Source organism: Chiloscyllium punctatum, chromosome 34 (assembly GCF_047496795.1).
Source record: "Chiloscyllium punctatum isolate Juve2018m chromosome 34, sChiPun1.3, whole genome shotgun sequence".
In the NCBI taxonomy this organism is placed as follows: domain Eukaryota; kingdom Metazoa; phylum Chordata; class Chondrichthyes; order Orectolobiformes; family Hemiscylliidae; genus Chiloscyllium; species Chiloscyllium punctatum.
The window spans coordinates 54,052,981-54,064,561 of record NC_092772.1 but is presented as its reverse complement, the minus strand read 5'-3'; the positions used below and the strand labels follow the sequence as shown (position 1 = coordinate 54,064,561).

The 11,581-nt window shown below is 49.4% G+C and overlaps 1 protein-coding gene across 1 annotated transcript in view; it reads right to left on the bottom strand.

Annotated features, from left to right (window-relative positions):
- The window catches only part of LOC140458959 (uncharacterized), a 41,365-nt gene extending 41,174 nt beyond the window's left edge, over positions 1-191 (bottom strand). Inside the window, exon 1 of the mRNA XM_072553695.1 lies at positions 131-191. Within this exon, the coding sequence (XP_072409796.1) occupies positions 131-191 (61 nt within the window). The remainder of the gene's footprint in view (positions 1-130) is intronic.
- Positions 192-11,581: the final 11,390 nt, after the last annotated feature.

Genomic DNA, 11,581 nt, shown 5'->3' with positions numbered 1-11,581 from the left:
AACGGCCCCTCATTCTGCTCTCATGCTAACAAGTGAAAACAACATATTTCCAGCTACACTGACAATCCTTTTCATAATCTTGAAGTCCCCTATCAGGTTAGCTCCTAGCGTCAGCCTCCCCTTTTCCTACAGGTAAGAGGCCCGGTAGGTAAGTACATCCTCTTGGTTCTTACAACTTCAGAATTCTGCATAATGTGAATTCCAGACAGCGCTTCCAGGCAGGATCTAACCAAAGCTGGTCAAGTTTAACTCCTCTGTGTTTAGTTTCGAGACTATCGCTACAGAAATTAATCAAAGCGCTTCTTTGAATCAAAAACCAACGCGGAGGCTTTGAGACAGTTGCAGTGTTAGTTGCAGAGGGGGTAAATTCAGAACAGAAATGCGGAGACATTTCTTCAGCCAGAGAGTGGTGGGCCTGTGGAATTCATTGCCGCAGAGTGCAGTGGAGGCCGGGACGCTAAATGTCTTCAAGGCAGAGATTGATAAATTCTTGATGTCGCAAGGAATTAAGGGCTACGGGGAGAATGCGGGTAAGTGGAGTTGAAATGCCCATCAGCCATGATTGAATGGCGGGGTGGACTCGATGGACCGAATGGCCTTACTTCCACTCCTATGTCTTATGGTCTTACTTGTTGGTAAAGTCACTCACAAGATTAGGATGCATTTGTCACACTGACAGGTTTGCCACTGACAACTTTTCTTATGGCCTTTCAGAGGCATGGTGATTCCATGGTTACGACAGCGGGCACAAGTGGGGGAGCGCGTAGATACCATCCGGTATGCCACACCCGATGGTAGGGGGGAAGCGAAGTTACCCACAACCCTCAAGTCGTCACCACTGGCCGCAGATTCTGAGTAGGTGACGTTCACTAGGTTACTGCCTTCCATTTGCCTTCCCACCACCTGCAAGACAAGAGAGGTATCTGACACTTAACAGGGCTGTGTGCTGAACATATTCATTCTCAACAACAATCAGGAAAGTAGAAACAGTGGGAGGCCATTCAGGCCCTCCAGCCTGTTCCGCCATTCAATGAGATCATGGCTGACCTATAACTTAACCCCATATACCTACCTTTGCCCCATAACCCTTAATACGTTTGCTTAACAAAAGATTATCAATCTCAGTCTTAAAATTAACAACCTGTCCATGCTACCAGATATCCTAAGCTGATCTAGTCCCATTTGCCAGCATTTGGCTCATATCTCCTGAAACCCTTCCTATGCATGCATCTATGCCTTTAACTGTTGTAATTGTACCAACTTCCACCACTTCCTCTGGCAGCTCATCCCATACATGCACCACCTTCGGCTTGAAAAAGCTATCCCTTAGGTCTCTTTTATATCGTTTCCTTCTCACCTTAAACCTATGTCCTCTTGTTCTGGGCTCTTACCTTGGGAAAAAGACCTAGGGTATTCACCCTATCCATGCCCCTCAAACCAGTTGATGATCGAAGTATTTGAGGCCCATGTGTGTTCAGTACATAATTTCTACTTATTGTGTGGAAAATGGCAGTCCCTGTGTCTATTAAAAAAAAAAGAGTAAACAGGGGTGGCACGGTGGTTAGCACTGCTGCCTCACATCATCAAGGACCTAGGTTCGATTCCAGAATCAGGTGACTGTGTGGAATTTGCACATTCTCCCCATGTCTGTGTGGGTTGCCTCTGGGTGCTCCAGTTTCCTTCCACAATCCAAACATGTGTAGGCCAGGTGAAGTGGCTATGCTAAACTGCCTATAGTGTTTGATGTATTAGTCAGGGGCAAATATGGGGAATGGGTCTGGTTGGGTTACTCTTCGGGAGGCTGGCGTGGACTTGTTGGGCCGAAGGGCCTGTTTCCACACTGTCGGTAATCTAACCTAAAAAGTAGCCAATGCCTATGTCATTACCCTGTATCATTATAGGGAATGGCAATGCTTCTGCAGACTGTTATGGATATCAGCTTTGTGCAATTTTTTCTATGATTGCCAAGTTCAGAAAAGGGGTGCACTTCTTGTCCACTTATCAAATTGTAAATTCCAATGTCCAGAGGTACAATGGTAAAGGCTTATGTAAACATGTCACGTTGTAATTACACTTCCCACCATGTGATGGTGCTACAGTGCCTCAGTGTGGCAGCCTATAATGCTGAAAGTTCACTGCTCTAGGAAATTATGTCCCTCAAACTATTATTTATCAGTAAACAAAGAAATAAATTAAAGTACTTCTAGAAGGACAGAGTATCTGACCTTAAGTTATGCATTGATGGAATTCAGTCACCTGTCTAGCCCTATATTATGATACACCACAACAAACATATATACATTAAAAAAATTTAAACTGTACATCACCTTGTCTTTTCTGGTTCTTCAAAGAAGAAAGCAAAATTTACCTCTGAAGAGAAATACAAAACCTATGAAATTATTAACTAGTTTGAAAGTCACCACGATCACTTTTAATGAAACAAACAATCGGTTTTCAGGGGAACCAAAACATTTGCTTAAAGCAGCTATTTTCAAGTAACAATGAAACGTATTTAAGCCTATCACATCAGTACACAAACACTACTTAAAATCAACCACTCCAACACTCTACCCCAGCAACAATCATTTCGCCATCTCCTTTTAGATGGTCCAAACCTGTTGCAATTTTGAGAATGTTTGTGTCTCTAACAATCTATTGTTTTTGTTTTGTTGAATTAACGAGAGCAGAGAGTTAGGAACTCATATCTGGCACCAAATTTGGAACATAGCAGGTTCTTCCCCCCAAAAAATAAAATCCATAATTGCCTGAAAGAGCTTTAAAGAAAACATATACAAATCCAAAGCAGGTTTTTCACAGGGCAAGTGATTCACCTGAGACATCCCTTGAGAGAGTTTGTCAATAAGAGGAGAGCCCTTGCCTGCCCAACTGTATTTTGGTGACAATTTGTTTTTAAAAAAAGGAAGTTTCTTTTGAAGTCTTTTAAGGTTCATGGGGTGGGGAAAAAGGTGACTGCTGGCTAAGTTTACCAAATTGAGGGTGGGTTCTCCTCAGGGTTAGCCGGGATAGTGGATATTTGGGAAGATAGGGAAAGGTTTTTGTTGCCCTGCCCTGAAATTGACACAACAATTAAAGGGGGGCTGTTGCAAACGCACAACGGAAAAGCGCGCCAAAAAAAAATGAAACCCAACGGCGCTCGAGCACCTGCCCGGGGCGGCGCACCCCACTGCGCAGGCGCCGCGGTGCGCCCTCCTCCCACCATTCAAACTCAGGGCGAGCCATGAACCACGCCCCCGTCGGCACAGCCCACGCCCGTTCCGCGTTTGCCACGCCCCGCTTTCTTAAATGCCGCGCCTCCTCCTACACGACCACGCCCCTTGCCCGTCGCACGCCGCGCCCCCACGGACCTTACCACGCCCACTTCCTCGTTGACCGCGCCTCCATGTCTCAACCGCGCCCTCTCCCGGCTTGACCACGCCCTCCACCCACCCCCACCCCCTCAGTCGCTTTCCTAGCTGGCCCCGCCCCAACGAGCGCGCGTACAACAGCCCAGGCCACGCCCCTATCCATGCGCCCGCATTCCTCTTAACCCCGCCCCTTTCCACGTGCCGCGCCCCTTTCCACCACAAACGCGCATGCGCTCCCCATTGAACGCGGCTTAGCCACGCCCATGCCTCAACCACACCCACTTACGTCATGACCACGCCCCTCATTCATCTGCACTCTCCCTTCCGGGTTTGATGTGGAGGTGCTGGTGATGGACTGGGGTGGACAAAGTTAAAACTCTCTCAACACTAGGTCAGAGTTCAAAAGGTTTATTTGGAAGCACTAGCTTTCGGTGCACTGCCCCTTTGTCAATTAGCACCATAAGACACAGAATTTACAGCAAAAGATCATAGTGTCACGTAACCCAAACAATATGTTGAACAAACCTACATTGTAAGACCATAGACCATCAGAAATAGGAGTGCAAGTAAAGCCATTCGGCCCATCGAGTCCACTCCATTCGATTCACGTCTGATGGGCATTTCAACGCCACTCACCCACACTCTTCCCAAACATGGGCGGCAGGGTGGCACTGCTGCCTCACGGTGTCAGAGACCCGGGTTCAATTCCCCACCCTCGGGTGACTGCCTGTGTGGAGCTTGCACGTTTTCCCAGTGTCTGCGTGGGTTTCCTCCCAGTGCTCCGATTTCCTCCCGATGTGCAGGTTAGGTGAATTGGCCACGCTAAGTTGCCCGTAGTGTCGGGTGTAGGGGAATGGGTCTGGGTGGGTTGCTCTTCGGAGGGTCGGTGTGGACTTGTTGGTGCACTTGTTGGGAATCTAATCTAATCTAATCATAATGTTTGAATCAATTGTGCAAAAGGGAAATTGTTTCCACACTGTAAGTAACCTAATCCCTTAATTCCTTGTGAGATTAAGCATTTATCAATCTTGGCCTTGAAGACATTTAATGTGCTGGCCTCCATTGCGCTCCATGGCAGTGAATTCCACAGGCCCACCACTCTCTGGCTGAAGAAATGTCTCCTTATTTCCATTCTAAATTGACCCCCTCTAATTCTAAAGCTGTGCCCACAGTCCTGGTAGCCCCCGCCTGACAGAAACAATTTCCCACTCTTTCTAAGGTGGTTTGTTGTTTCCTCTTTTAGAATGGGTTGCAGGTTCTGGTTCATGAATATGTATTTCCCAGAATTTTTAAGTCGCATTCTGGAAACAACTTCAGGATTTATAAAAACAGGTGACACCTCAGCTCAGACCATTGTGAGGTTGGATTCAGCCCATTGAATCCACACTGCCCCTCCAAAGAGCAAAACTAGGTGGGATTGTGAGTCATGAGGAAGATGCTTCCAGTCAATGATAAATTCAGTTCCTCATATGACAAGTTCTTCATCCCCGGGAACGTTCTTGTAAAGCTCCTCTGGACCCCCCTCCAAGGTCAGCGCATTCTTCCTTAGAAACGGGGCCCAATACTGCGCACAGTATTCCAAACACTATCTGGATTAGTGGTGCTGGAAGAGCACAGCAGTTCAGGCAGCATCCAAGGAGCTTCGAAATCGACGTTTCGGGCAAAAGCCCTTAATCAGGAATAAAGGCAGTGAGCCTGAAGCGTGGAGAGATAAGCTAGAGGAGGGTGGGGGTGGGGAGAATGTAGCATAGAGTACAATGGGTGAGTGGGGGAGGGGATGAAGGTCAGGGAGGAGAGGGTGGAGTGGATAGGTGGAAAAGAGGATAGGCAGGTAGGACAAGTCCGGACAAGTCATGGGGACAGTACCTCCAAACACTATCTGACCAGTGCCTTATACAACCTCAGCATTGCATCCCTATTCAGGTGTTTCAGCTCTCTGAAAATGAATGCCAATGTTGCATTTGCCTTCGTAACTGCCACCTGAAGCTACATGTTATAGAGTCATAGAGATGTACAGCAAGGAAACAGACCCTTCGATCCAACCTGTCCGTGCCGACCAGATATCCCAACCTAATCTAGTCCCATTTGCCAGCACCCGGCCCATATCCCTCCAAACCCTTCCTATTCACACACCCATCCAGATGACTTTTAAATGTTGTAATTATACCAGCCTCCACCACATCCTCTGGCAGCTCATTCCATACACACACCATCCTCTGTGCAAAAATGTTGCCCCTTAGGGCCCTTTTAAATCTTTCCCCTCTCATCCAAAACCTATGGCTTGTGGTTCTGGACTTGCCCCACCCCAGGGAAAAGACCTGACAGAACAGGGGCTTTCACAGCCTGATGTTGTTGACCTCCCTGTTGAGTCCTGAAGGTGCTAACATGTCAAAATCAGCAACACAAGTCAAAACGAAAAACCTGCATTCGCTGGAATCGGAGGTGGTGCTCGGATTAGTGGTGCTGGAAGAGCACAGCAGGTCAGGCAGCATCCAAGGGGCAGTAAAATCGACGTTTCGGGCAAAAGCCCTTCATCAGGAATCGAGGCAGTGAGCCTGAAGCATGGAGAGATAAGCTAGAGGAGGGTGGGGGTGGGGAGAAAGTAGCATAGAGTACAATAGGTGAGTGGGGGAGGGGATGAAGGTGATAGGTCAGGGAGGAGAGGGTGGAGTGGATAGGTGGAAAAGGAGATAGGCAGGTCGGACAAGTCCGGACAAGTCATGGGGACAGTTACTGAGCTGGAAGTTTGGAACTGGGGTGAGGTGGGGGAAGGGGAAATGAGGAAACTGTTAAAGTCCACATTATCACCTTCATCCCCTCTCCCACTCACCCATTGTACCCTATGCTACTCTCTCCCCGCCCCCACCCTCCTCTAGCTTATCTCTCCATGCTTCAGCCTCTCTGCCTTTATTCCTGATGAAGGGCTTTTGCCTGAAACGTCGATTTTACTGCTCCTCGGATGCTGCCTGAACTGCTGTGTTCTTCCAGCACCACTAATCCAGAATCTGGTTTCCAGCATCTGCAGTCATTGTTTTTAACCTGGAATCCGAGGTAGTCAGGCAGGAGGCTGGGAGAACACAGCAAGGCAGGCAGCATCAGGAGGGACAGGCAGGAGGCTGGGGGAACACAGCAAGGCAGGCAGCATCGGGAGGGACAGGCAGGAGGCTGGGGGAACACAGCAAGGCAGGCAGCATCAGGAGGGACAGGCAGGAGGCTGGGAGAACACAGCAAGGCAGGCAGCATCGGGAGGGACAGGCAGGAGGCTGGAGGAACACAGCAAGGCAGGCAGCATCAGGAGGGACAGGCAGGAGGCTGGGAGAACACAGCAAGGCAGGCAGCATCGGGAGGGACAGGCAGGAGGCTGGGGGAACACAGCAAGGCAGGCAGCATCAGGAGGGACAGGCAGGAGGCTGGGAGAACACAGCAAGGCAGGCAGCATCGGGAGGGACAGGCAGGAGGCTGGGGGAACACAGCAAGGCAGGCAGCACCAGGAGGTGGAGAAGTCGACGTTACGGGTCTAACCCTTCTTCAGGTTACACCTGAAATGTTGTCTTCTCCACCTCCTGATGCTGCCTGCCTGGCTGTGTCCCTCCAGCCTCCTGCCTGTCCCTCCTGATGCTGCCTGCCTTGCTGTGTTCCCCCAGCCTCCTGCCTGTCCCTCCTGATGCAGCCTGCCTTGCTGTGTTCTCCCAGCCTCCTGCCTGTCCCTCCTGATGCTGCCTGCCTTGCTGTGTTCCCCCAGCCTCCTGCCTGTCCCTCCTGATGCTGCCTGCCTTGCTGTGTTCTCCCAGCCTCCTGCCTGTCCCTCCTGGTGCTGCCTGCCTTGCTGTGTTCTCCCAGCCTCCTGCTTGTCCCTCCTGATGCTGCCTGCCTTGCTGTGTCCCTCCAGCCTCCTGCCTGTCCCTCCTGATGCTGCCTGCCTTGCTGTGTTCTCCCAGCCTCCTGCCTGTCCCTCCTGATGCTGCCTGCCTTGCTGTGTTCTCCCAGCCTCCTGCCTGTCCCTCCTGATGCTGCCTGCCTTGCTGTGTTCTCCCAGCCTCCTGCCTGTCCCTCCTGATGCTGCCTGCCTTGCTGTGTTCCTCCAGCCTCCTGCCTGTCCCTCCTGATACTGCCTGCCTTGCTGTGTTCTCCCAGCCTCCTGCCTGTCCCTCCTGATACTGCCTGCCTTGCTGTGTTCTCCCAGCCTCCTGCCTGTCCCTCCTGATGCTGCCTGCCTTGCTGTGTTCCTCCAGCCTCCTGCCTGTCCCTCCTGATGCTGCCTGCCTTGCTGTGTTCTCCCAGCCTCCTGCCTGTCTCTCCTGATGCTGCCTGCCTTGCTGTGTTCCCCCACCCTCCTGCCTGTCCCTCCTGATGCTGCCTGCCTTGCTGTGTTCTCCCAGCCTCCTGCCTGTCTCTCCTGATGCTGCCTGCCTTGGTGTGTTCCCCCAGCCTCCTGCCTGTCCCTCCTGATGCTGCCTGCCTTGCTGTGTTCTCCCAGCCTCCTGCCTGTCCCTCCTGATGCTGCCTGCCTTGCTGTGTTCTCCCAGCCTCCTGCCTGTCCCTCCTGATGCTGCCTGCCTTGCTGTGTTCTCCCAGCCTCCTGCCTGTCCCTCCCGATGCTGCCTGGCTTGCTGTGTTCCCCCAGCCTACTGCCTGTCCCTCCTGATGCTGCCTGCCTTGCTGTGTTCCCCCAGCCTCCTGCCTTTCTGGATCTGCAATATGAGCCTGTGTGCTGGAATACTGCAACAGGCCTAGGGCACAAATGTTAGCATCAGAGTGAGATGATGGATTGAAATGGCGTCTCGCGGACATAGGCTGAGTGTTCTACAAAGTTTGCTGACCTGCACTTCCTGCTTTTATATCAGACCACCAAGGCTAGCAATAATTTAATTCTCTGTTAGATTGTGGTACAGTCTGCCATCTAGAGGCTGAGTGGGGAATGAACCTTGTATCATGTCACATGGAATCAGGGAATGGCAACAGGAGTCCATTCTGTCCATCAGACTATGCCAGCCGGTGACCCGTCGACACAAACTCCCCCAGTCTTCCCTTGCAGCTCTGCAAATCTTTCCTCTTGGGATAATGATCTAATTGTCTAACCTACGAATCCTAACCACTCGATTCATCAAAACAGATTTTCCACATGCTGCTAATGTTCAAAGTTTGTGAGAAGATTTGTAGCTCGGGTGCACGTTGTTGTGGTTCTGTTCGCCAAGCTGGGAATTTGTGTTGCAGACGTTTTGTCCCCTGTCTAGGTGACATCCTCAGTGCTTGGGAGCCTCCTGGGAAGCGCTTCTGTGATGTTTCCTCCGGCATTTATAGTGGTTTGTCTCTGCCGCTTCTGGTTGTCAGGTCCAGGTCGATGTAATTGTTGATTGAATCTGTGGATGAGTGCCATGCCTCTAGGAATTCCCTGGCTGCTCTCTGTTTGGCTTGTCCTATAATGGTAGTGTTGTCCCAGTCGAACTCATGTTGCTTGTCATCTGCTTGTGCGGTTACTAAGGATAGCTGGTCGTGTCGTCTCGTGGATAGTTGGTGTTCATGTATACGGATCGTTAACTGTCTTCCTGTTTGTCCGATGTAGTGTGTTGTGCAGTCCTTGCATGGGATTTTGTACACTACATTGGTTTTGTTCATGTTGGGTATCGGGTCCTTCGTTCTGCTGAGTTGTTGTCTGAGCGTGGCTGTTGGTTTGTGTGCTGTTATGAGTCCTAGTGGTCGCAGTAGTCTGGCTGTCAGTTCAGAAATGCTCCTGATGTATGATAGTGTGGCTAGTCCTTTGGGTTGCGGCATGTCCTCATTCCGTTGTCTTTCCCTTAGGCATCTGTTGATGAAATTGCGAGGGTATCCGTTTTTGGCGAATACTTTGTATAGGTGTTCCTCTTCCTCTTTTTGCAGTTCTGGTGTGCTGCAGTGTGTTGTGGCCCTTTTGAACAGTGTCTTGATGCAACTTCTTTTGTTTGTGTTGGGGTGGTTCCTTTCATAGTTCAGGACTTGGTCTGTGTGTGTGGCTTTCCTGTATACCTTTGTGGTGAATTCACCGTTCGGTGTTCTCTGTACCATCACGTCTAGGAATGGGAGTTGGTTGTCCTTTTCTTCCTCTCTAGTGAATCGGATTCCTGTGAGTGTGGCGTTGATGATCTGGTGTGTGTTCTCTGTTTCTGTGTTTTTCATGATTACAAAGGTGTCATCCACGTATCTGACCCAGAGTTTGGGTTAAATTTGTGGTAAGACTGTTTGTTCTAACCTTTGCATTACTGCTTCTGCTATGAGTCCAGAGATCGGTGAGCCCATGGGTGTTCCATTGATTTGTTCGTATATTTGGTTGTTGAATGTGAAGTGTATTGTGAGGCACAAGTCCAGTAGTTTAAGTATGCCATCTTTGTTGATAGGTTCACCGTCCTGTTGTCTGTTATGTATGTCCAGCAGGTTGGCAATTGTTTCTTTGGCTAGGGTTTTGTCGATGGAGGTGAACAGTGCCGTTACATCGAATGAGACCATAGTTTCTTCCTTGTCTATGTGTATATTTCTGATGATGTCCAAGAATTCCTGTGTCGATTGTATAGATTGTCTGGATCCGCTGATCAGGTGTTTCAGTTTCTGCTGTAGTTCTTTGGCCAGTTTGTGTGATGGTGTCCCTGGTAGTGATACTATGGGTCTGAGTGGGATGTCTGGTTTGTGCACTTTGGGTAGTCCATAGAATCTGGGGGTGTTGTTGCTTTCAGGTTTCATTCTTTGTAGGTCAGACCGTTTTTTTGTAGATTCCTCAATGTGTTGTTTATCCTATTGGTGAGCTGTGGGGTGGGGTCAAATTCCCTCTTTCAACCTAAATTTCAACACAAATTGAACCCAAACTCTGGGTCAGATACGTGGATGAAACCTTTGTAATAATTAAAAACACAGAAACAGAGAACACACACCAGATCATCAACGCCACACTCACAGGAATCCGATTCACTGGAGAGGAAGAAAAGGACAACCAACTCCCATTCCTAGACGTGATGGTACAGAGAACACCGAACGGAGAATTCACCACAAAGGTTTACAGGAAAGCCACACACACAGACCAAGTCCTAAACTATGAAAGCAACCACCCCAACACACACAAACGAAGTTGCATCAGGACACTGTTCAAAAGGGCCACAACACACTGCAGCACACCAGAACTACAAAAAGAGGAAGAAGAACACCTATACAATGTATTCGCCAAAAACAGATACCCGCGCAATTTCATCAACAGATGCCTAAGGGAAAAATAACGGAACAAGGACATGCCGCAACCCAAAGGACTAGCCACACTACCATACATCAGGAGCATTTCTGAACTGATAGCCAGACTACTGCGACCACTAGGACTCATAACAGCACACAAACCAACAGCCACTCTCAGACAACAACTCACCAGAACAAAGGACCCAATACCCAACATGAGCAAAACTAACGTAGTGTACAAAATCCCATGCAAGGACTGCAGAAAACACTACATCGGACAAACAGGAAGACAGCTAACGATCCGCATCCATGAACACCAACTAGCCACGAGATGACACAACCAGCTATCCTTAGTAACCGCACAAGCAGATGACAGCAACATGAGTTCGACTGGGACAACACGACTATTATAGGACAAGCCAAACAGAGAACAGCCAGGGAATTCCTAGAGGCATGGCACTCATCCACAGATTCAATCAACAAGCACATCGACCTGGACCTGACAACCAGAAGTGGCAGAGACAAACCACTATAAAGGCCGGAGGAAAGATCACAGAAGCGCTTCCCAGGAGGCTCCCAAGCACTGAGGATGTCACCTAGACAGGGGACGAAACGTCTGCAACACAAATTCCCAGCTCGGCGAACAGAACCACAGCCACTAATGTTTATTAAAGTCAATCTCCACATGGCAGTAATGGGGACAGTGTTATCAACCTCCCTTTAACCTCCCCCAAGGACAACATTCCCTGGCTTCTCCAACCTTTCCACAAAACTGAAGTGTCTTCTCTGAATCTTCTCTGTATCCATCCTAATGCCTTCACATTTTTTCTGAAAATATGGTGCCCTGACTAGACCCATGTCTCATAAAGTCTCATAATAAATGTCTTTTAGAGAATCATAGAATCCTTACAGTGTGGAAACAGGCCCAAAAAGTCCACATCAACCCTCCGAAGATTGACTCATTCCCCTACGCTATACTTACCCCTGACCAATCCACCCCAACTTGCACATCCCTGGGCACTATG